Below are 24,652 nucleotides of genomic sequence, written 5' to 3'. Positions count from 1 at the left end.
TTTGGAAAGCCTAAGATTCGTCATGCCTGGTATTTATAAAATGAAAACCGTAGATATCAATGGTAACGTGCCTTCTTTATTAAGATTATTTTCAATTGAGTTTCTAGGATCAGTCAATGATTATAATTTTATAATATTAAGGCAATGAGAATGGTATTAAGCACTAAATCAAAGTAGGGATGTGAGTTTTTGGAAAATATAAAAGGAAATAATTGTCCAGAAGAACACGAACAACAATAGGTTCGTGGCACCAAATTTGAACGCATATAATTCAATTAGTTGGTTAACATACTGCACAATAACCTTACCTGACAACTTGGACTCTCCTTCGGTTCTAACACCGAATGAAAAAGGGAGTTCACCAATCCTGCTATCGCCTGGAAGCGGCAACTTGACAAGCAAGTCTAATGCAATCTTAAAGCCTTGAGGATTAATTGATCTTGCCTTATCGTGAACTAAATAATGCTTCTGTAAACCGAAGAACCCAGACATTGGATCGGAAGCGGAAGTCAATGGAAGAGCCAACATCCGAGCACCGGTAGATATAACTCTTCTGTATAAAGGCCAATCCTTGTCAATTCCGACACCAGGAGCATATCTAGTACCTAAAGTAAATGGGTGGGATCTTAGTAACTGTAGCATTGATGGAACACTTTCAGGTGGGTGTTGGAGATCAGCATCCATGCAGATCAGATATTTCCCTTTGGCATCATAAAAACCTTTTAAAACAGCACTTGATAGACCTCTTTCATCTGTGCGTACAATTATACGGACATTATAGCCCTTTTTAGCTAACATCTCGACCTCCTCAACGGAACCATCTTGGGAGTTATCATCTACAAAGATTAATTCGGTAGTCTTAGAAAATTCGTTCCCTAGGGCAGCAAACAACCTAGTTGTTAATGGCTTTATGTTTAGCTTCTCACGGTATGCTGGTACAATAATAGAGTTTTCAATTGACATATTTAGGTGGTATTTATAAGATTAAATACGGTTAACCTCTGGTACCCACTCGAAACAGCTAAGTCGCCTTTATCATGTTTAGTTTTAAAACTCTTCTGAACGTTGCTTGTTACCCGGATTAGGTGATTTATACTGAACGAAACTCGCGTAACATGTATCTATAATAAAGAATCGAAAGGCTTGCTATCAAGTATGTCTGATGTTCTATTATACACTCATTCCAGTCTCTAACTACACTACCTGTTCTGCATTTGATAAATCTTCGCCTATCCACAGTACATTGTTACATCTAATGAATATGTCACCAATAACACCTCTTGAGCTCTCGTTAACAAACTCTTCTGCTTCGGTAAGTTGTATGTTGAAATAGTTATCTGTAGAAACTAATTTCCCTTTATACTTTGTGTTGTTAAACTTTAGGGTTACAACTACTTGTTTATCTATCAGCTGACGAAGGAATGGCTTTGGGTTTGTTGGCGTAAACTGTGAAGAGTAGTTAGTAAATCGAACGACGCAATATTAATATAGCCTTAACATACCTCAGACATTGCGGGTTTTTATGTTGACAGAAGATAGTCTTTTGAGTATTAGAGCTTATGACGATGGTCATCGAAGTACACTTCCATGGAATGGCAGCTAAGATATTTAACGTACTGAATGACTTGATTATACAAATGCAACCGGTAAAGGTCAGGTGAAGATAAAACTGGTCCTGACGCTATAAGGACTTTTGAGGTGCTTCCAGGATTTATAGCTGTGTTAGCTGCAAATTCAAATTTGGTTTACCTTTGTCGTATTCAATCCTCAGCATGGACCAGCATAGATCGACAATGACTGAAGCCAAAGCCAATGAATAAACTAAGGAAATGGCATAGAAAAAGTTACTGTTGCCGGAGCCTAGGTCGACCCACAAGTGGTAGAATATAGGGGAGAGGATTATTGCGTGGATAAATAGCAGCGTGGAAATAATTGAGTACCTTAGGTAAACGAATAGTGGTTTGAAAAAGGGTATGAAGCTGAGAAAGAAACCGCCTTCACCTAATGTTGGATAGGACTTAGTGAGTGTAAGCCACCCTAGGCAAAGTAGGAATGCATAAAAGGGTTGCTTGTAAAACCGCAAACTGAATGGAGTAATAAATGAGATAGCAAATATGTTGAAAACAGCCTTGAAGAAAGGAATGAAGAACTCGAACATTTCGACAAAGAAATACCACCAAAGACCTAGGTTGGGCATAAGCTTGCTGAAAGTGATGAGAACTCCATAGCATGACTTCAAGTAGTTCCAATTGTCACGATTGATCTTGTAGCTAGTGTAAAGAAAGGTCGCCAGTGTTGCGACCATTATTAGTACGGATAGAATGCGGTCTTTCTTGAGCACAAATAGCAACGGAATAATTAGGAAGAGAGCATAAAATGACAGATACCCAGCAATTGCCACCGCTACCGATGCCGTCAAGACATCTCCTTTCAATGCTGAAAGCACAGCGGTGGAGATCGCCAAATTGGTGAATATCACTGTCGATCTGCTCACGCACGATAGAAGCACAAGCGGATTCACCACGTAAAGCGCACCTGGGACCCAATTTTCAAGCTTTAACTGCTGCTTGAATAATTTGCTGATCATTATCAATTGGTACGCAATGATAGCATCCATTGCTGCGTAAACAAGAGAGATCAGCATCTCTCCGTTTACAATAGACATCAATGCAACAAGAAGTGGCGTATGGTGCACCACTCCTCCATTATAAACAGGAAGACCATTTTGCAGCAAAAAGATACCCTCTTTTAATGACCTAAAACTCGTTACTGGAGTCGAAAACTCAACTGCTTTATCCAACTGCTGCCGCAGTGACGGAAATAGCATTGAAACTAACAACCTCGAAGCTATGCATGCTACAACCACCTGTATATTTCTTTTATCCATAATCTTAGAGTAATCCAACCCGTACTATGAGAATTGATCCTCACTTGAGTTATCTTTCTTACTTAACCTAGCTTAGTTTGTTTTCATCTTAATACTTTCTGTTGAGAAGGAGGGGGGTTTTTTTCACTTTTAGGTCAGATCAGAATAAAAGTCCAGCAACGTTACTACTTAAATGCAAAATAAAGACCGCCAAACAGTCCAGGACCTTAGTAAAACTATGGTGGATGACCTTCAATGTAGCAGCATTGTTCAACGTTGAATGGCCTTCTTTATGTCACATGACACGCACGTGATATTCGCGAAACGGTTTCAACTCTCATGTTATACGAATTTATTTTTTGATTCCACGGTGGCAAAACAAGCCAAAACATGAACTAGCATAAACTTAAAATTGAATAAAGTAGCAATTGTACTAATACGTGTATCGAACTCTCTGACGAGGAACTACCGTTTTCCATTAGTTGTGTTATATAAGTATGGATTTCGAACAAAATGAAGAGCTTAACGGGATCCGTTTCTCTTGGAATGTTTTTCCAGCCTCCAGGACGGACGCAAATAAAAATGTTGTCCCCGTTGGGTGTCTTTACACGCCATTGAAGGAATATGAGGACCTTTCGGTAGTTGCCTATAATCCAGTTGTTTGTGGAGGACCTCAATGTAAAGCAGTGTTGAACCCATACTGTGAGATTGATATTAGATCTAATGTATGGGCGTGTCCACTGTGCGGAACGAGAAATCATTTACCGCAGCACTATGCGAACATGACTCAAGAAACAATGCCAGCTGAGTTGAGTTCCACTACGATTGAGTACATCACTAACCGTCCGGTTCAGATTCCTCCTATATTTTTCTATATTGTGGATGTTACTGCGGAGGAAGAAAATTTGCAAGCTTTGAAGGATTCCATTATAACTTCACTTTCGCTACTGCCTCCGAATGCGCTATTTGGGCTCATTACATATGGTAATGTTGTGCAACTTCACGACTTATCTTGTACTGCAATTGATAAATGTAATGTTTTTAGGGGTGATAAGGAGTATCAGCTGCAGCAGCTGGTTGAAATGTTAACAGGTGAGAAAAATACGGGAAACATACCAGCTGGGCCACAGACTAAGATTACGCCATTTTCCTTAAACAGATTTTTCCTTCCATTGGAACATGTTGAGTTTAAGTTAACTCAATTGCTAGAAAACTTAAAGCCCGACCAATGGACCATTCCTCCGGGGCATAGGCCATTGAGAGCTACTGGTTCGGCATTAAACATTGCAACTTTGCTTTTACAGAGTTGTTACAAGAACTGTGCTGCTCGTATTAGTTTGTTTTCTTCCGGTCCAGGTACGGTTAGTCCAGGTATGATTGTTACTTCTGAATTGAAGGATCCGTTGAGATCTCACCATGATATAGATTCCGATAACGCTAAGCACTACAAGAAAGCTTGTAAATTTTATAACCATGTGGCAGAACGTGCTGCTGATAACGGGCATACAATTGACATTTTTGCAGGTTGTTACGACCAAGTTGGTATGTCTGAAATGAAGAAGTTGACAGATTCCACTGGTGGTGTTCTATTGTTGACAGATGCATTCTCTACTGCAATTTTCAAGCAATCTTTTGTTAGATTATTCTCAAAGGATGAAGAAGAGTACTTAACGATGGCTTTCAACGGCTCTATGTGCATTAAAACTAGTCCAGATTTGAAACTTCAGGGATTAATTGGTCATGCAACTCCATTTAAAGTTGACGCACAAAACGTAAGTGACTCTGAGATTGGTATTGGTGGCACATCAACCTGGAAAATGGCTTCGCTTGCTCCTCGCCACACTTATGCTGTGTTCTTCGAAATAGCAAACACCGCTGCTGCTGCCAATATCATGGGTGATAGGCCAAAGTTGGCATATACTCAATTTATAACAGCATACCAACATGCTTCCGGAACAAACCGTGTTAGAGTGACTACCGTAGCAAATCAAATGTTGCCGTTCGGAAATCCAGCAATTGCTGCCTCGTTCGATCAAGAAGCAGCCGCTGTTTTAATGGCTAGAATTGCCGTTGACAAAGCTGAATCCGACGACAGTGCAGATGTCATTAGGTGGATGGATAGGACATTGATCAAGCTTTGTCAAAAGTATGCTGACTACAACAAAGCTGACCCTAGATCTTTCCGATTATCTCCAAATTTTTCATTATACCCTCAATTCATTTACTATTTGAGAAGATCTCAATTCCTTAGCGTTTTTAACAACTCTCCTGATGAAACTGCATTCTACAGGCACATCTTTACCTCCGAGGATACTACAAATTCTTTAATTATGATCCAACCTACCTTAACATCATTCTCTATGGAAGAAGAACCCCAACCAGTGCTATTGGATTCTGTCTCAGTGAAACCAAATACCATCTTGCTGTTAGACACTTTCTTCTACATTCTAATTTACCACGGTGAACAAATTGCTCAATGGAGAAAGGCTGGCTACCAGGACGATCCACAATATACAGATTTCAAGTCCTTATTGGAAGAACCTAAACTAGAAGCTGCTGAATTGTTAGTCGATAGATTCCCATTGCCTAGATTTATTGATACAGAAGCCGGTGGTTCCCAGGCCAGATTTTTATTATCTAAGTTGAATCCTTCTGATAGTTATCAAAACCAGTCTACAGCAGGTTCCACCATCGTTTTGACTGATGATGTTTCCTTGCAAAACTTCATGATTCATTTACAAGATGTATGTGTTAATGGTCAAAACTAAACAATCATTCATTTATTCACTGTGCCATAGAAATATGTTTTATAAGATAATTTGTTAATTTCCCCTAAATATAGTATTCACGCTTCCTAGAACATTACCAAATGTACATAGCAGGGGGTTTATATAACATGATACTTTAAAGTACTCTATAAGCAAGCAATATGCTTTAAAGCTCAAATATCTGCATGTCCAGGGTTATCCCATCCAGAACAATGAAGTTATTCAATGGAGACTGCTTCTTCCCCAGCACATTTATAACATCCTGAGAAAGAGCACCTCCCACAACTGCCGCGACAGGTACAAAGTCAACTCCTGCCTGGTCTAAAAATGCCTGTATATATTCCTCAGTTACATTTTCGTACACTGCACCCAACTTCAAGCATGTAGCTTTAACCGCACTCTTGAAGTCATCAAGTGAAACTCCGTCCCATTTACTATCAAACGAAAACGATGCCAACATTAAAGGAAGAGCATTCTGAAGCTTCTTAATCTGCCTGTTTGTCAGCTTACCCACCAAAGAAGCCTCTTCCAACATTTTACCAAACGGCTTGTAAGTGTTTCGAGTGGTGAGGACCTCATATTCCTTCTTCTCCTCCTCATCTCGTCTTTTTTCCACCCGTATCAATTCTCGACGGTCAGAAAGAACCTTTTTTTGAGTATCAGGAGTATTGACATCATGGAGCCGCTCTTCAGTAGCATCAAATTTAATCAAATCCACGAATATGTAACCAAATAGTCCGTGTAAACCAGCCGCATAGAGCGGAACACCAATTGAGCGAGTTATCTCATTTAACTTTTGCAACTGCGTCTTAGTGCAATCTGTAGCAACAATTAGATCAAAGTAACTAAAATAACCTTTATCCTTGTCATCCAATGCTTCTTTATCTATCTCTAACTTAGTTCTTGGATTCATCTCATGTAATCTACTCTGGGCAGCCTTGACTCTCCACTCCCCAACATCCTCTTTGCTTAGAAAGAATTGGAACCCAAGATCTTCTTCAACAACTTTATGATGATCTAATATTCGAAGTAAACCGACGCCACTCAATACAATGTTTTTGGCAACTTCTGCTCCTAATGGACCGAAATTTATTAGTAAAATCTTGGCATCTCTGATTCTAGCCTGAGCTGCTATACCCCATAACCTAATCTGCCTATCATATAGAGCAACTTCATCGTTATCCAACTTATTATCAGACGCCATGGGTGCTTATGCCTTTGCTTTAACTAGGGATGCGTTTTTAATGAAAGACTTCCTGATCATTTTTTCTAGTGCAGACTTTATATTCATTTGATCTAATATAACTTAGTAGAACTAATTGATAATAAATAAAAGGTTACTAGAGCTGAATAGTGGTCGCTACTATTGATCATATTGCTTTGTTTACCTGATTAAACAGGATTAAAAATGGATCTATTCAGCATTTTAGATACAGCGCCAGAACCTGCGATCGTAGATGCTAAAACTATGGGAGTATCTGGAGATACTTCAGGCGATTATTGGCTACCAGCTCCAATGTGTTTATATCAGAAGGAGCTTACAGATCAGATCGTATCGTTGCATTATTCTGATATATTGAAATATTTTGAAACTTCAGACTATAAGGAGGATATTGTGCTGCAGTCGATGAAAACTATGTGTTTAAATAGTCAGTTGGTTGCTACTCATCCATACCTGTTGATTGATCATTTTATGCCTAAATCACTACTTACCAAAGACATTCCAGTTCATCTTGCTGAAACTAGTGGTAAATTTGCAGTTTTACGGGATTTGTTAACTTTGGTGCAAGAATACCATACAAATACGCTGATTGTCTGCAGACCTGGCCGAACGATGGATTTGGTTGAAGCTTTACTTCTCGGTAATAAGGTGAATATTAAACGCTATGATGGCCAGTCGATCAAGTCCAAGCAAAAGAAGACCAAATTTCCGTGTACCTGTCACCTGTTGCCTTCAGAAACGACGGATGCTAGTAAACTGGTAATAGACGAAAACATCCGATTAGATCTTATGATTTGTGTTGATCCTACAGTTGATACTAGTGTGGATTATATTCAACGTATACTGAAACTACAGAAACCTGCGTATCGGTTGCAGAGTATAATCCCTACTATAAGACTGACAGTTATTAACTCTATTGATCATTGCGAGTTGTATTTTGGTAAAAAATTTGATAGAAATACGAGGGAGTATGTTGTAAATGTGAGTGCTGCTATGGTAGTGTTGAGAGATGTAGTTGGCACCTTGCCTCCTGATTTGAGGCCTATTTACTCTCAAAATCTACGTTATTTGGCAGATTGGTTAAATATTCCCGAATCGCCATGGCCTTTGCCAGATATATACCCGATCAAGATCTACACTGCAATGGATGTTGAGAGGTCGCTATTAACAGAAGTTAAATATAGTCAAACAAACGACTCTTTGGAAGAGGCCTTTCTAAGTAATGGGAAGAAACGCCTACAAAGATATACTGGACAAGACTCAATAGCGAACTCAGAGCAATCATATTACCAGGTGAAACGGCTAAAGAAGGACTACATTACCAATCCGCTTAAGCAAGACATGGCACAATTGACGGGGATATCTGACCTAAAAGTTAAATCCGCTGTTAATGATCATCTTGGCAGTGACATTCTTACTCATAGACTAATCCAGAACATGGGTGTTGTTTACAGTAATCTGAAGATAGGAAGTAAAGAATTAATGCATTTCGATATGGTCAAATTTAACCAAGGAAACCTACTAGCTGTGCATGAAAAAAACCATTTAGATATCAAGACCCAGTTGGAAGAATCAAATAGGCTTATAGAACAAAATGAATCACAAGTTGAAGAATGCCTGCGAAATTCCGACAGAAGGCGTTTAGATATTGAGAGAGAGGAGGCTGAACTCCAAACGCTACTTTCGGAGTTAGCGGCTCGGTCGCCTGATTTAAAAGACTTGGTTGTCAGAATTGCTGAAGCTAGCGATGAGCTGAAGTCTGTTAAACAGCTCATTACTTCTAAAGACACAGAAATGAACTATATACAGGAAGAAATTAGAAGGGCTAAGCAAGCTATAAGTGAGAATGTCACAGACAGTGAACAAATAGAACAAGACATAAAACAGCTGGAAGTTCAGTTGAGTGAGGAGTTTGCAAAAGATAAGGGAGAATACGAGCTCTTACAGAAGGATATTGCAAAGTTGCGTGAAGAAATATCCACTGAAAATGATAGTGTGGAAGCAACCCGTCAACAAATGAGTGATATAATGCAAACTCTAAGACAGCTACAGACACCTAGAGTAAGGTCATCTGTGAACGGTACTAAGGCTAAGAATAGAGGATATGTATAACACATTTTTGAATATATGCATTTAGCTGTATATTTAATATTAAGTCATTTATCGTTAATTGTCCATCTTTTGACAGATCTATCCCACCCTGAACTATATAGGACAAGATCGTTCGATATGTCAACAGACATTACCCTTCCTGTATGACCTTCCAAGGTATGCTGACATTTCCAGTTGTATGAACTATATATATTAACCTTACCATCGTAACCTCCAGATATTAAAAATGGCCTGTTTTCCTTGTCAAATCGAACATCAACAACTGCGCTGTTGTGGGCCAGTATTGTTCCGACATTTCCAAGCTTCCTCAAATCCCAAATCTTAATTGTTCCGTCAGCGCTTGCAGTTGCAACTTGGTAACCATTTGGCGACCAATCAAGCCCGTAAATAGACTTCTCATGGCCATCTAAGACCATTATAGACTCACCAGACCGTAAATCCCATATTAATCCTATTGAATCAAGCCCCGCACTTGCTAATAACGAACCGTCTCCATTCATGCATACATTGAAAACTTCTTTAGAATGCCCCTCCTGAGAAAGAAGTTCTACCTGTTTCTCTAAGTCCCAAAATGCCCAAGTCATATCGAAAGAAGCGCTAGCAGCATATTTCCCACTAGGATGGAACTTAACTCGCGCTACTCGTCCAGTATGTCCACTGTATTCATGGGAACAAATACTCTGGGTAGTATCCCAAAGTTTCAGCAAACAATCGGCGGCTCCAGAGAGTACATATTGTCCCGTTGGATCCCAATCCAGGCCTCCTATCTTATCTGAATGACCGTTTTCATAAGTTTGCTGCAATTCCAAAGATTGACTGTCCAATATCCTAATCTGCCCACTCCAGTCCCCAGTTATAACTTGTTTACCATCTGGAGACACAGCTACTTGCGAAACAGGACCTCCCTGCAGTAGCTGTGTGCCTGTTAATTCAAATAGTTTTAGTCTTTTGTTCAGTTCTCTTCGTCTTAGTAGTACTTCTTTGAGATTTAGGTTCTTATTCTGCTCAATACTATTCTGAAGCCTACGGTTTGCACGAGCTAATGAATACTGAACTATATCTTTACGAGCATTAACAAACTCGCTAGAAGCTGGAGTATAAAATTCTTCCTCTTCCTCATCTTCTGCCTCAATGCCTTGTCTATCTAGTATTTTATCCTGGGAAACATAAAATGGAGACTCTTTATAAGAATCTAATAGCTCCGGAGATGAATATAATAGCTCTGCTAACCTTTCACGACGGCTTAGGTTGTCCTCGCCCTCAATAACCACATCCTTATTTAACCACCTTAGTACAGCTCGTACATCTTCGTCGAGAGTAGGGACTAAAGACAACCTTTCCTGCCTCTGAAACTCTAGCTTTTTCAGAGTTTCACCAACCGTCAGACCAGATTCAGTCTTGTGACTCAGATCAAGCCTCAGATCATCCAATCCAACCATTCTTGAGGTTCTTTATGCCCGTATTGTAACATGTTTTGTACTTAAAACTGTTGAATTTAAAAAAGACTAAGTAAGAACTTATTAGTACAATTACAAGAACATTGACAGAATCTCAAGCACCATGCATTTATATAAGGAGAAGCATATTAAGTATGTTCAATCCCTCGATAAGAAAAAGGAGGACTATGAGTATTGGTTAACGGAGCATCTTCGTTTAAATGGCATTTATTGGGGTTTGACTGCGCTATGTTGCTTAGATGCAATTGATACATTTGATAAAAGTAAAGTAATTGAGTTTGTTATGGGTTGCTGGGATGCTAAAACTGGTGGTTTTGGGGCTTTTAAAGGTCATGATGCTCATTTGGTAACTACTTTATCAGGTCTTCAGATCCTTGCTATTTATGACTCTCTAGATGTTTTAACTCCAGAACAAATTCAACAATGTGTTGAATTTATCGAAGCTAATCAATTGGATGATGGTTCTTTTCAAGGTGATCGCTTTGGGGAGGTTGATACAAGGTTTGTATATACTGCTTTAAGTTCGCTGTCGATTCTAGGTCGATTATCTCCAAAAGTCGTGGATCCCGCTGTGGAATTTATCAAACGCTGTTACAACTTTGATGGTGGATTTGGCCTTTGTCCTGGTGCTGAAAGTCATGCAGCTCAGGCTTTTACGTGTATAGGTGCTCTTAAAATCGTTAATAAACTCGATGAGCTTACTAAAGAGCAGATAGAAAATATTGGCTGGTGGTTATGCGAACGTCAGGTTCCAGAAGGTGGGCTGAACGGAAGGCCGTGCAAGTTGCCTGACGTATGCTACAGTTGGTGGGTTTTATCTACTTTGTCTATCATTGACTGCCTTGATTGGATTGATCACGATAAGTTACGCAAGTTTATTCTAGAGACACAAGATCCCAAGGGAGGGCTAAGTGACAGACCTGGGAATGAAGTGGACGTTTTCCATACTCTATTTGGCATTGCTGGGCTGAGCTTGATGGGATTTGAAGATTTGAAACCAATTGATCCAGTATATTGCATGCCATATGAGGTAACAAAGACATTTAGAAAGTATCCATACAGTGAGTAGGCTATTGAAGTCCCAGCGTTTTATTGATAACTATGTAAATCTTTTTAAAATAACTTAGAATATTACTTCCTCTTCGATGACTTTTCTTGTTGAGGGAATAAACTCCATGTACCTTGCGGTTCTTTTGTGTATAAAAGCGCCTGGGTTTATGGTTTTGCAACCGTTGTACGTTGCTTCAAAATTTGGTGCAGTATTGTCGCAAATTACCAGGGTTGAGGGAATCGGCGTTAGCTGCAGCGTGTAATCAAGGTCCCATACAATTGGTCGAAGCTGTGCAGTGAAGGGCGATAAATGTTGCTGATCGAGAATTGTTTTGATAATCTTCCGTGATTCCTGGACAGTTGCTGGTAGCTGATCCCTTGACTTAATCATTTGACTAATAGATAAATCAGGATCCTGATTTTCAGCCTGCAGTTCCCTTTGAAGTGATAAGTATTCTGCGCGCTGTTCTTCTTCAACAGTAGGGAAAATGATGTTATTACGCTTAAATCTGGCAGTTATGTCATCCCTGGATATCACAATTTCTTGTGACAAGTATGCTATCCTGGTTGGATTGGATGCCCAAATTATCTTCTTACAAATTCTGTTTATTTTACCTGTAAAAGTCCCTGGAATTGGTTTCTGCGGGAGTGTACCAGCGACCCCCATACTAACCATTGAACTCCAAGGATCGTTACCTCCTGGGACAAAAATAAACGTCGTTTCATTAATTAAATTCTCATATTCTGAAAGAAGGGCCGCTAGTGTATCGAAATTATTCCTGTAGGCATGTACTGCTGTAACATTTCTACTGTTCATAGAAGGATGAAGTGGAGTGGAAGAAAAAGACCCACATAACACGACAACAGTAGGAGGATCTTCTTCCAGCCGGTTGAAAACCTTCTTTAACGCTCCAAAGGTAGAAATTTCATCAAGGTATATGTTCCCGCCTAAAAATACAAACCTATGGTCAGTCAACTCCCGTTCCAATAAATGTAGCCTAATTTTTAATTCCTTATCTAGTCTTGCAACATAATGTTCGTTTGAGGGACCATGTATGCCCAATAGATCTAAGTTTCCAATTGCTTCTAACGTTTCTTCCCTTCTTTCTCCTGGAGGGTGAGTTATAGAGGACACTCGAAACTTGTTCCCGACGGAATAATAAATACCTTCCACTAAAACAATGAAACCTGGAACATAGAATAAGCCTTTCGTCGGTAAAGCCTCAGAAATATCCAATTCTACTGTTCCTGAAGGATCCTCTAGTGACCATACGTCTTTAGAATTCTTTCTTATTAGACCAAGAAGTAGAAAGTTCTTTCCGTTCCGCCCCAACAAATTTTTTATCTGTGTGATTGAAATGTACATGTTAGAGCTGATATCAGCTGCATTCCCCTTCAATTGATTCTCTAACTGTGACATTGAGAATAACGGGTTATATTTATCATCGTTTTGGAATTGTGGGTTTCGTAAAACCCTGTCTTTGACAATATGATAACGCGTCTGGAATAATGATATATTAGATTGAACACTTGGAACCTTGATTCTAGTCACAGAGGGGTTTCCCGAAGCATCAGGAGGCACCTTCGTGCGTATAAATCTGTACCGCTTTTTGCTGGCATCATATGTAAATCGCTGTTGGGTAAAACAATTGATGACTTTGAAATAATCCGTCCACTGTAATTCATCGCTGGAAGTCCCATAAATGTCTTCGTCGAGTATATTGAGATTTTCGGGATCGTCGTCAATAGCTGGAACACCTTGCATTCTCTTAGCTTCTAGGACAGGGGAGGTTGATCGCGAACCCTCAGAAAGAGCAACCTGTGAGGATAGGTCAACTTCATCGTTGTCTTTCTCTCCATCGCTTGCCATCTGCAATCCTTGAGCTCGAGACTTATCCTTTATATATGCATCTAATGTCTTATTATTAACCACTTGTCCTCCAGCTTGTTTAATAACTTGTTTTGAGCGCTCTTTTGTAGCCTTACTCCGCTCAATCAACTCTCTGGTAACTTCTTCGGATCCTTCCCCATCAACGAATATGCCACGCTCCTGCTCTCGCCAAACAGTAGCAAACTTTTCTAAAAACTTCATAGTATCTGGACTTTTTCGCCAATCAATTCCAAATGTCCTCCCGATGAATTTTGCTAACACTGTAAGCCCATCAGATTTAATATTTAGGCCATACTTCTTCGACAGAACCCTATACGCTAAAGGCCTCAACAATTGAGGTGAAATTTCGACAGGTAATACAGTTCCCTTGTTCATCTTGAATTTATAGGTAATAGAAAAGATTTCACCTCCTGAATGCCCTAATAATGGTTGCTGTTTGGGTTGTAAGGTTTCTAAACTAGCTATTAAACGCGTTTGGTAAGTGATGCAAGACATTCAAAATCACGTGGTGTTATAAATCATGAAGCAAAACCGTTAATATTGATGTATTCACGTGATTTGAAAATAATGTATGGAATTCCTTGGCATTCTCCTTGGGATGGGGTGATTTGCGATATTTCTTCATCACGGCGTCGTATTTGATGCCATAAAACCCGTATCGATCGACCCGGAAGAAATACCATTGTTACGGCATCAAAAATGTTCCAGATTATATGCGCGATTTCTGTATGACGTCATAAACATAATGACGCATACCTTCCACACAACGTTCGAGAAGTTCTGTTGCTGATTTAAGCGACGGTGTCGCCGATTTAATTTACATAAAAGGCAGTATACCAAAACAACTAAATTACATCGAGACTAATAACGTTTAACAGCAAGCAAGTTTACACAATATTCTAATAAGAATGTCTATTACGAAGTTTTTTAACAGCAAATGGTTTATGAAGGGGAAGAAGGTATTTAAAACCTTAGTTAAGCTTCTCCTAGATAATAGAGTGAAGGTAATATTGGTAATAGCGAGGATAGCACTACTTTATTATCAGAATAATTGAAAATAATGGCGACGTATTGTTACGCTTCCCTAAGGAAGTCATTCAATATTTACCCGTCGCCGTATATTCAGTGCCTTGTATGGTTTGAGTCATGGATACATCGAAGCAAGACTAGGAGGTTTTACGACATCCAACCTTAGCTTTGGGAGTATTCCACCAGCATCAGCATATAAGTGTTTTCTACTCATGAGAAACGAAGGAGTCACTTCTGGTACTTTCCAGTTTTGTTCATTTTTAAACTTAAAATTTACTTTGATGATTAAAAAGGGGATTTTTGAACTTCTACCCTAAATAATATGCCCAATACATTATTGATGTTGAGGCTTACGTGCTCATGTTAAGAATACTACTACTGTTTTTATGCCAAGAAACATCGCTGGTTCGATGTCTATAGCATGATATTCTATGTAAAGTTGTATATGTCTTAATACAATGTATGAAGCTCAGCAACATTTAAAATCCATTTTCTAAAATCCATAAAAGCATGACTAATGTAGTTAGCCCTAGGTAAAGATGGCTGTAGTACTTTATTGTTAAAGTAATGCTTTGTTAGAAATTGGGGGATGGGTTCATTATCCTGGGCCTCACATTTACAATTCAAGTGCCTGGTTACGTATAGCGCATGCAAACGCGAACTAGAATACCTTTAGAATACTTTATACAGAATCCAGGATAAAAGCCAAGCTAAAATATAGCCAGTCCTAATTTGCAATACCAGCAGACACAACGAGACGTTTACTAGTTATGAACTGTATAAATATCCTAACTGTTGCCTCTTGCTAAGTGACGATTAACGTCGCAGCCGATGACGTAAGAATACGTATACAAACCAGTAAGTAACAGAAAGAACTGCATCAAACAGAGCTTGAATCAGAGCCTAATAATAGCAAGAGGATACCGTTACTGAATACCAAAATGGAGATATATTAGGTTTAGTTTCATGAGCCATTAATGACAAATACAGCGTCATTTCGATGCCGTTAGGAATCCCTGCATGTGAGAAAGCCTTATTGTATGGTAAATCTACACTGGACATCACTAGCAGTATGTAACTTAGTTCATAGGCTGCTACAGTTAAATTATTTACAATTAATTAACCACAGCCTTCAAAAGTTCACTTTTAGGCCTCTTCCCAGAAAATTCTAAATAATTACCATAATTACCAAGTACATTAAAGCCTCTTCCACCAAGAATGCCCATATTCCTCAGAACTTTTCTGGTTTCAAACGAATCATCTGTAAACCGCGTGCAGTACATAGTCAGCGACAAGGATACCTCAATACCAAGACAGCAGGGAGAACTTAGAGTTCATATCATTCCGGAATTAGTAATAAGAATACCTAGCATATCACTTCAAATAACCTAGTTTCTTTAAGGTCTTGTTGTATTATGAATAGGGGATCCAAGTCATTCAAATGTAAAATTGTGTACAGTTATATCAAACAATAAACAGTGTAATTGCTTTAGACGACTCGTCAAACGGAAAAAAATTCCTATTAGAGACAGAAGAGCCACTAATCCATCACTTATCACCTATTAAATAAATAAAACTAGTCTTTATTGAGCATGTGCTTTTTCTAAGTCTAGTATTCTAACATCCGAGAACGGAGCCTTAATAAAGTCAAATCCGTTGCGCCTGACCATTAAAACTCCACACCAGCCTTAGTAGTAGGATCATGGATACCGTGACCTAGCTCACGGAAGAAGGAAATGCTATCTTAAATATTGAAAAGATCACTTATAGAAAATCCTTTTACTCACACTCAGTATCATTATCTCATATTCTTCCAGTGCATTATGGCTTCAATCTCAGACAATAGAGCATTCATTTCTCCCAAAGAGTTAATAATGTCACCAAAGCTTGAACATTTTTTCCAAATATAAGCAGCTTCTATTTTCAGAATTCTTGGCCGTATATGGAAGTATGGAATATATTCCTGTTTACGTATTGCATTTTTAAAGGATGCCAGGCAATGCATCCAAACTTCTTATTAAATTACTTTCCAAGACCCTCTTTTTCTGATAGGTCGATACCAGCTCGAACGTATACCTTATGTGTCTTTCAATGTATCAAATGTATCAATAAGTATCGAAGTTTGCTTCTTGAACTTGAAGTCATCCTATATGACAAAATCTACCAAATTGAGGAGACATTTCATGTCTCAATTGGTCTCAAATTCGAAATCTGTAATAGTTCAAGCACCTTAATTATCTAAATCTCTAATTCCTTATTTGTAGAAATCTTCAGTACTAACCCTAATCATGAGAAACAAAGGGACCTCTAATTGTTATATGAAACATGGTATACCAAATTATAGTGGAGGGTTCTAACTAGCAAAATTATTATACAGCTCATTGGAAATCCGAAATTGCCTCTTTACCTACAGGAGTTATCCCAGCACCAAAATAACCATGATGGTGCTAATCACATTGAATTATTGCGGTCATCGTTTTACATAGAAAGGTCTAATTACGGTTCCAACACCTGATCACGTGACAAAAATTGTGCCCGATCACAGGTTGTATAAAATTGTCGATGCTTACTAAGGAGTGCAATTGTTCGGGGACACCCAAGGAGCCTATTTATACCAAATAAGGTACCAATCTACAATAGCTTGTTTGTTTATCTCATCACAATTGTTATGTGGGTTTTACCTAGTAATGATATCTTGAAGTAGTCGGAGCCACAAGATAAAGAGAATCATTGGCTTGGATTTTTATTAGCTAATTACCGGCACTGTTACAACCCGTCGAATACTACAATTGTATTTGATTACACGGAAATAACAGTACTGTTACGTTGTATCATTTGCTAATAATCCTAGCTTGACTGTGAGCAAAATTACGTTAATTGCGAAATGTATACCTTCACTATCAAAGAAAGCCACGAAGATTATTGCCCTAGAATTAAATTGGTAATAATTTATACCGTTTTGGATTTCAACTAACATTTTAGCTCTTTATGTTTAGCACTGTATGCAATGGGCGGAATGTATTTCCTATTCCGCATCATCTGTCACAGATGGAAAAGCATATCATTCATATCAACTAAACATCGCAAAAAAACAGACAAAGGTTAGTATTTTGTAGTTCTCACGTAGAGCACCTAATGGCTGGCAATAATAAGCCTATAATTGAGGCTCCTTGATTCCGTAAGTTTTTATTTACAAGTTAATGCTTTATTCATGTTACAAATAATAAGAAAACGAATACTTCCATAAAGTTTTTACCCACGCTCAGATGGATTTGCACAACTAAATAGCTGAATAGCTGTTCTCTTTAGAGCTAGACTATCCCATGCTGGGCATGGCGACTATACACCTCGTACTGCGCTAACAACGGTTATTTCGTATATGATGACATTTGAAAGATCTGAATGAACTTTTAACTGAGTCGGCGAACCTGGTAGTAGCAATCCATGTTTTGAACGCCTGCGTTTTAAGAGGAGCAACCCCGGAGCTTACTGCATTAATCGTCTAACTTGACAAAAGCACGTTATGTCCGCTTCAAGGTTTCCCATAAAGTCCAAGATTCCGTCAGGATTCGTGAACACCAGAATCATTAGAGACAACTTTAAGAGACAGCAAGCAGCTGAAAATGAAGTTATCACTCGTGCCCTCAAATATATCGCTAGAAACACAACACTACCAGCAAGAGCAAGAATGGAAGCACAAATACGGTTGTCTTCGATGCCAAACTATACTAGAATGAACCAAGTCAAAAATAGATGTGTTGAAAGTGGTAGCGCGAGATCTGTACTGTCTGATTTCCGACTTTGCAGGACACAGTTCAGGCAGCTAGCTTTGAAAGGTGAATTACCAGGTGTCAAGAAGGCTATTTGGTAGTCGTTTTTCTCGTCGTATTTTATTCGTAAATAGTTAAATAGTAATCGCACGCAAAGTGCTTCAATGAATATTAAGATAAAAATCCCTTCCTAGTCAAGTTATAATATGTGTTTACTAAATCCATAACTTTAAGGAAGAAATATTTGGTACACAAATTACATACAGTATATAGTAAAGGATAAAAATGGTGAACTAAACAGACTGGTAGCCATACGGGTAAGAGAGCGCTAAAGTAGCAACAATAGGTAATGGGCAATATCTCCTAAATCTGTCGGCTTCTTTATTCTATTATTTGCGTTTTGTTTCTTCTATATTGTCATGTAAAGGATTGGAGGAATGGCGTTGACAATAGTACAACTCATTCCTAGGAAAAATTGCGACACAATAACGTTAGATATCGATTAAGATGTTACAACCACCTAAATGGAGGAATGGCGCCTCAACTGCTGCATGCGCCAGGTAAAACAGAAAACAAAGGAAGGGTAAAGGGTAGAGTGATTAAATTAAACGGATTTGAATGGCGATCAACATATGTGCACGACGACAATAAAACCTCCACATACAGGGCAGCAACGAATAGTACCACCCTATAGCATAACTGAAAACATAGGATTAACTATAACATAGTACAGGTATCTTTGCTTAGTTTGCTTACAAGACAGTACATCTTTTCCTCTTCTTCTTATCGTTCTTAGCCTTAGATCTACCCTGCTTCCCCATTAAGGAAGCACGTGTGGCGGCTTCAAACACTTCCCGAACACCAAAGCCAGTCTTAGCTGAACATTCAATGTACTCCACAGCTCCAATTTGGTCCGCAACCTCTTGAGCCTGGGACTGAGACACTGGTTGTTGCCCTTGCTGTCTCAATTGCTCGATCACTTGCGGATCGTTCCGCAAATCGGCCTTACAGCCAACCAAGATAATAGGAACACCCTGACAGAAGTAAAGCACCTCGCTAATCCACTTCTCCATCACGTTCTCCAAAGAGTCCGGCAAGTCGATCGAGTAACAAATCAACACGACGTTGGAGTCCGGGTAAGACAAAGGACGTAATCTATCGTAGTCCTCTTGACCAGCAGTATCCCATAATGCCAACTCGACTCTACGACCATCAACTTCAACGTCCGCTACGTAATTATCAAACACTGTTGGAACATAAACTTGGGGGAATTTACCCTTTGCAAACACAATCAACAAACATGTTTTACCGCAAGCACCATCACCAACAATAACTAACTTTCTCCTAATGCTAGGATTGTTCATTTGTTGAGACATGATAATCCGACTAATATACTATGATCCAAAGCTGTTAGTAAATCCAACCGGTTTGGCAATGCTAAGTATAGCAAGTTTTAATGAGGTAGTGGTAACTGTTTTTTTAATGAATGAGTTGTTCAAGTTTAGTATACACAAATTTGAAAAAGAAAGGTCAGAAAAAACTTACTATCTATATTAGAACACAAAAATGTTACAAATGGGCTACGGCATGGGATAGTAGTAGTTCGTAGTGCTTGTGCAGGTATTCGAGGACGCAAGGCGGCTGAGGCGGGGCAGAGCCCCAGCGTTGCGGAATGTGGGTCACGTGACTAGGGCTGCGGTCACAGTAAGATGCATTTCTTGCGACCGGAGGCAGCGCGGCGGCCTGCGGTGGAGGAGCGGGACTTCCTCGTGAGGGCCGCTCTTGTTGCTATATCGAACACTTCCTTTACTCCCTCACCGGTTTTTGCGGAGCACTCGACGTAGCTGGCGGCGCCAATCTTGCGGGCGACGGCATTTCCTTCTGCAGTTGTTACTGGGTGTTGGCCCAGGACTGCTAGCTGACTTACCACATGCTGTTCTTCCCGGAGATCTAGTTTACAGGCGACTAGTAGTGTAGGGACTCCCCTACAAAAATGGTGTACTTCGTTGATCCATTTTTCTTCGACGTTGTCGAGGGAGTCGGGTATATCAACCGAGAAACAGATCAAAACTACGTCTGAGTCGGGGTAAGATAGCGGTCTGAGACGGTCGTAATCCTCTTGACCTGCAGTATCCCATAGTGCTAGTTCCACGCGGACGCCATCGACATCAACATCTGCGACGTAATTTTCGAAGACTGTGGGCACGTGCAGTTCTGGAAATTGACCCTTCGAGAAGACCACTAGGAGACAAGTCTTTCCGCAAGCACCATCGCCTACTATCACTAGCTTTTTTCTTATTGTTGAACTATTTTGGGGGGTCATTTTGTATTAGGGTAGGCGCAGCCAAAATTAAAAGGTGAAATATTCAAGCGAACCGGTGTTCTATAGCTTCAAATATAGGATTTCTCGAGTTAATGCAAGTAGATAATTGTTATTTTTAGTTCTTAGCCTTCTACCTCGCCTAGATAGCCAAAAGTGGATTTTTAAAATAGGCCAAGCTGGGATTAATTGAAAGACTGCGAACTCAATGGCTGGTCTCCGACCGTTTATTAGTTATGTTCGCTAGCGTACAATTAAGTTTGAATGAGCCAAAGCGATTGCGAATGAGGGACCTCCAAATGTTGGTATTTCAAGACACCGGTACAAGAGGTGGAAATATTAGTTTCTGACACTTTAAACAAGACAACTTTCTAAGCAATGTGAACGAACATCATTTCTAACGAAGACTATTCGGCGTATTGTTACAGATGAGGCGTATATACATAGGTCATCGGCATTTAATCACACATAGGAGGTAAAGCTAAAGTCCAAAATGCCGATATAGTTTGTAAAGGCTGTACTTGAGCCACGTAATTTCCTACAGTCAGGAAATTCCGGTGGATGAACTACAGGCGACGTCATACCCGTTGTAGATTCTGTTAAGTCCACGATAACAATAGTGCCATCTACGTTTAGAAGACATATTTTCTCATCAGTAATTAGATAAAAGTTTTTGACGACTTTCTGAAGTGGAATTTGTGCAACTTGCTCGAGAGTCTGATGGTTTTGATCGCTGAATATGTGAAGGATGATTGCGCCGACAGCGGTCCCAGCGACATGTGCAATTGACTCTGTATATGTTATGATAGAACCGTCTGAGCGTATCGACACTAGCTTATGCTGTCGTGTAAGTGTATCTGTATTCTGTATGTATACGTGGCCTGATGGGAGGAGTAGGACTTGGAGGCTGCCATCGGTGGTCACATTAACTACCATGAATTCTCTGGCATCGAAGGTGGCCGTCGAAGGAACGGTCCACTCGTAGTTTTTTTGAAGCACATGCGAGGTGGATTCAGAGGATGGTATGAGTTTGTACCTGCAAATTGTATTTTCAGAGGCTGTCCAGAGCTGATTATCCGCTAGGGGTTTAATTCTTCCGCCACAGGAGGGCGCAGGCACTTCCAATGACGCCAAAACGCGAGACAAGAGCTGACCGGGACTAGGAATAACGGCAATTACCTTAATTCGATGTATTGCGCTGCCGCTTGAGCAACTGAAGGCCAATAAACTCTCATTGTTCTTTCCCCGGGCCAGAAATTCCTGAGCGATGTCGCTGGAGAGCAGCTGTACATCATGCAGCTCGTCGATATCGTTGAATAGGTTATTTGTGTCCAGAGATATTACCTTGCTATTTTCCAGTTTAATGCATTCTAGTAACTTTTTTGTGCAGTTGACAACAAGTAGCCTATTGATCTTGTCAAGATAAACAAATTTCTTTCGACATCGTGTGGCATTTAGCACAATGTTAGATGCAGAGTAGGACTTATACGCCTTGTGATATATTCTGAGCCCGTCACCGAACAAGACAAATAGGAGATCTTTGCTGCACCTTAATTCAAAAATGGGCTCCGACTTCCTCCAAGACGGTAGCTTAATTGAATACTGGCTCTTTGTGAGTATTTCATATGAAAACAACTCACTTGAGTTGTACGCAAAAAAACTGTCACCGCCTGCACTTTCCAGTTTAAACCAACCTTTTAGAGGATGTAAGAATTGATCTCCATTTAAAGTGATTCCGCCCAATCCTGTCAGGGTTGAAAATGTGGTGGATAATATGCCTTCTGATGTTCGTATGGTATCGATAGTAACCGTTTCATCATGCATCACCACGTCTTCAAGCACAACGGTCGCACCTTCTACATCAAATTTACAATGCAAAGTGGCGCAGGTGAGGAATAAGATAAATTTTGTACCATCATCGCAAAACAGAGCACTAACGATGTTGGAGATATCCTCATTTTCAAATGAGATTGATGTTGAATGATATCCATTCAATAAATCTGGTACGTGAAAAAATTTAGTGTGTTCTAAAGTGTCTTTTAAATCAACATTTTCAATGTAAAGGAATTTTGGTCCTGACCATAGTAATAAAGTTGAGTTACGACTGATTGCTCCTTTCACTGGATGTGCTAGGTCCAAAGACCAAGTTTCAGCTTCACCGGATAGAGAAGAAAAATATAATTTTTGTTTCCCTACTTGCACAGTAGTACTTTCAGTAACGAAATAGTGGACAGTCCCGCAGTTCTGCTCTACTATAACATCCTCTAGCTCATCACACTCCATCCCGTTGTCCTCAACTAAATATACGAGAAAGGCTTTCGTAACTGAGCTCAGATCCGATGCGACTATTAAATAACCATTAGGTTCATTTACTGTAATATTAAACCTTTCGAATAATAGAAACGTTAAATCTGACAAGCGTAAAACAGTCATGGAACTAAAATATTGGAATTCCCTTAAGTATAGATGACTTCTATAATGTTCAACTGGACCGTTTAATGACACATTAGATACACATGACGGCGAACATAACCACACTTGAAATTCATTATTCTTTGACGGAAAGGAGTCCTTTGATCCAACAGTTATTAATTGATCAGAAATAGTAAAACTAGCATCCTTGCTGTACCTATGAATAATGTTATTCATGGATTCAATATTAGAATCAGTCTTCAACTGAGCTAAATCGGTTATCTTCAACACTAGTTCGAACACTTTACCAAAACTAACGATCTCTAGGTGATAATTAGAAGCTGTAGAGTTCTGTGATGGTAGCAATACAAATGTACAAAGACCTTTGAATCTTGTTATCTCGTAAAATTTAATCGTACCTGTATCATCCATAAGGGCCGCGCAAATGCTGTAATTTGAAGTCGAGAAGAGAACACAGTGTGTAAAAGATCCGTATACCGTAGGCTCAACAAGCTTTAATTTACTTAATAGTAATGAATCATACTCACTATGCGTTATGTCCCCAAATTGACTCCTATCAATCGGTTGGTTTCCATAACCCTCTGATGAATATAACTCGTGCACGGATAACAAATCTACCATCGTTTTTCTCACGCATAAAACGTAATTATTATTGAATGTAAGCGCATACTGAATTAGCTTGCCATCAGGAATCGCATACTGGTGAACCTCTGGTTTGCTATTAGCATCTAAAGGCCAACTGAACAGGTAATAATACACTTTAGACGACTTAAGACCCACCAGAAACAAAACCGCTTCCCCATTGGACATAATATAAGCGCAGGAAGATAATTCGGTTCCTAACAATGCCATATTTCTTACTAGTTCAATATGGTAGGGACTAGAATCTTGTAACTTGTAAAATTTTATGCTTCCTTGTCGTTTCTCGTAAACTATGAAGTGGTTACCATTAGGATGAACCAGGATTTGCCAGTCACCATAACGAGTATGGTGGGCCAAAGACCACCAATGGAGGATATAGGGTTTCAGGTTCTCATCGTAGACAACTGAAAATATAATATTATCCACAGTGGTAACAAGAATAGTGTCGTCAGAGCGATTGTTACCATGGCGTATTGTCTTACAGTCACTTATCTTAGTATGCAAACTATAATAGTCGGCCGAACCTAGCAATTCCAAGCTACTATCAAAAACCACTATTGTAGTCTCAATCACATCACCATTAAGGTTTACTTCTTGAGGCACTTCTTGTGATTCTGCATCCAAAAATAATTCATCAATATCAGGATCATCCAAGGTATCTGGTCTATTCAATGCCGCTTGCTCACTAGGTGCAAACATTTTATGAATAACTGACCTATCACCACGGTCATTTAATATATTCAGCTTATTGTCTGATTTGTTTATTCTTATGGGTACCAATTTCCTCTGCGATGTCGCTCGTAATGTTTTATTTAGTTTAAAATCATACTGTTTAGGATTATCAGCAACATTGATCGGTGATGCTTTCAGTAATTCTAGATTAAATAGACCATAGCTATCCATAACTAAACGTCTTCAACCCCGCTTAACATTGACTTTAGTGTTCACGTTTTTAAGTGAAGCTACTGGCTGTAGAAATTAAATTTGCTGCTAAACTAAGTAATTAATGTGTAAAACCACTACAACCTATATAGCACAAAATAAGGTCACTTAGCAAGAATAGAATAGTATAATGGAAATAACAGATGTTTT

General features: G+C 39.3%; 13 protein-coding genes across 13 annotated transcripts; 4 read left to right on the top strand and 9 right to left on the bottom strand.

Annotated features, from left to right (window-relative positions):
* Window positions 1-168: 168 nt before the first annotated feature.
* DPM1 (dolichyl-phosphate beta-D-mannosyltransferase) lies at window positions 169-963 on the bottom strand (the record flags this gene model as incomplete). The annotated part of the gene is made up of 1 exon (XM_018132027.1): window positions 169-963. The coding sequence occupies one exon, from the start codon at window positions 961-963 to the stop codon at window positions 169-171; it is 795 nt and encodes a 264-aa protein (XP_017987395.1).
* Window positions 964-1,194: 231 nt separating this feature from the next.
* SMX3 (mRNA splicing protein SMX3) lies at window positions 1,195-1,511 on the bottom strand (the record flags this gene model as incomplete). The annotated part of the gene is made up of 2 exons (XM_018132028.1): window positions 1,195-1,446; window positions 1,503-1,511. 2 exons carry the CDS (start codon window positions 1,509-1,511, stop codon window positions 1,195-1,197), a joined length of 261 nt encoding a protein of 86 aa, XP_017987394.1.
* A 200-nt stretch (window positions 1,512-1,711) lies between these two features.
* On the bottom strand, window positions 1,712-2,887 carry GAB1 (GPI-anchor transamidase subunit GAB1; the record flags this gene model as incomplete). Its single annotated transcript, XM_018132029.1, has 1 exon — window positions 1,712-2,887. One exon carries the CDS (start codon window positions 2,885-2,887, stop codon window positions 1,712-1,714), a length of 1,176 nt encoding a protein of 391 aa, XP_017987393.1.
* Window positions 2,888-3,363: 476 nt separating this feature from the next.
* Window positions 3,364-5,634, top strand: SEC23 (GTPase-activating protein SEC23; the record flags this gene model as incomplete). The annotated part of the gene is made up of 1 exon (XM_018132030.1): window positions 3,364-5,634. One exon carries the CDS (start codon window positions 3,364-3,366, stop codon window positions 5,632-5,634), a length of 2,271 nt encoding a protein of 756 aa, XP_017987392.1.
* A 166-nt stretch (window positions 5,635-5,800) lies between these two features.
* Window positions 5,801-6,838, bottom strand: AOS1 (E1 ubiquitin-activating protein AOS1; the record flags this gene model as incomplete). The annotated part of the gene is made up of 1 exon (XM_018132031.1): window positions 5,801-6,838. The coding sequence occupies one exon, from the start codon at window positions 6,836-6,838 to the stop codon at window positions 5,801-5,803; it is 1,038 nt and encodes a 345-aa protein (XP_017987391.1).
* Window positions 6,839-7,042: 204 nt separating this feature from the next.
* HDA3 (Hda3p) lies at window positions 7,043-8,968 on the top strand (the record flags this gene model as incomplete). The annotated part of the gene is made up of 1 exon (XM_018132032.1): window positions 7,043-8,968. One exon carries the CDS (start codon window positions 7,043-7,045, stop codon window positions 8,966-8,968), a length of 1,926 nt encoding a protein of 641 aa, XP_017987390.1.
* Window positions 8,969-9,012: 44 nt separating this feature from the next.
* On the bottom strand, window positions 9,013-10,407 carry PRP4 (U4/U6-U5 snRNP complex subunit PRP4; the record flags this gene model as incomplete). The annotated part of the gene is made up of 1 exon (XM_018132033.1): window positions 9,013-10,407. The coding sequence occupies one exon, from the start codon at window positions 10,405-10,407 to the stop codon at window positions 9,013-9,015; it is 1,395 nt and encodes a 464-aa protein (XP_017987389.1).
* Window positions 10,408-10,528: 121 nt separating this feature from the next.
* Window positions 10,529-11,494, top strand: BET2 (Rab geranylgeranyltransferase BET2; the record flags this gene model as incomplete). The annotated part of the gene is made up of 1 exon (XM_018132034.1): window positions 10,529-11,494. One exon carries the CDS (start codon window positions 10,529-10,531, stop codon window positions 11,492-11,494), a length of 966 nt encoding a protein of 321 aa, XP_017987388.1.
* Window positions 11,495-11,548: 54 nt separating this feature from the next.
* DPB2 (DNA polymerase epsilon noncatalytic subunit) lies at window positions 11,549-13,741 on the bottom strand (the record flags this gene model as incomplete). Its single annotated transcript, XM_018132035.1, has 1 exon — window positions 11,549-13,741. One exon carries the CDS (start codon window positions 13,739-13,741, stop codon window positions 11,549-11,551), a length of 2,193 nt encoding a protein of 730 aa, XP_017987387.1.
* Window positions 13,742-17,918: 4,177 nt separating this feature from the next.
* Window positions 17,919-18,266, top strand: MRP2 (mitochondrial 37S ribosomal protein uS14m; the record flags this gene model as incomplete). Its single annotated transcript, XM_018132036.1, has 1 exon — window positions 17,919-18,266. The coding sequence occupies one exon, from the start codon at window positions 17,919-17,921 to the stop codon at window positions 18,264-18,266; it is 348 nt and encodes a 115-aa protein (XP_017987386.1).
* Window positions 18,267-18,917: 651 nt separating this feature from the next.
* Window positions 18,918-19,541, bottom strand: AW171_hschr42281 (Rho family small GTPase; the record flags this gene model as incomplete). The annotated part of the gene is made up of 1 exon (XM_018132037.1): window positions 18,918-19,541. The coding sequence occupies one exon, from the start codon at window positions 19,539-19,541 to the stop codon at window positions 18,918-18,920; it is 624 nt and encodes a 207-aa protein (XP_017987385.1).
* A 323-nt stretch (window positions 19,542-19,864) lies between these two features.
* Window positions 19,865-20,488, bottom strand: AW171_hschr42280 (HDL356Wp; the record flags this gene model as incomplete). The annotated part of the gene is made up of 1 exon (XM_018132038.1): window positions 19,865-20,488. The coding sequence occupies one exon, from the start codon at window positions 20,486-20,488 to the stop codon at window positions 19,865-19,867; it is 624 nt and encodes a 207-aa protein (XP_017987384.1).
* A 459-nt stretch (window positions 20,489-20,947) lies between these two features.
* On the bottom strand, window positions 20,948-24,463 carry MMS1 (Mms1p; the record flags this gene model as incomplete). Its single annotated transcript, XM_018132039.1, has 1 exon — window positions 20,948-24,463. The coding sequence occupies one exon, from the start codon at window positions 24,461-24,463 to the stop codon at window positions 20,948-20,950; it is 3,516 nt and encodes a 1,171-aa protein (XP_017987383.1).
* Window positions 24,464-24,652: the final 189 nt, after the last annotated feature.

The sequence above is a fragment of the Eremothecium sinecaudum genome, chromosome IV (genome assembly GCF_001548555.1).
Source record: "Eremothecium sinecaudum strain ATCC 58844 chromosome IV, complete sequence".
Taxonomy (NCBI): domain Eukaryota; kingdom Fungi; phylum Ascomycota; class Saccharomycetes; order Saccharomycetales; family Saccharomycetaceae; genus Eremothecium; species Eremothecium sinecaudum.
The sequence above is the reverse complement of the archived record's forward strand: the minus strand, read 5'-3'. Positions and strand labels throughout refer to the sequence as shown.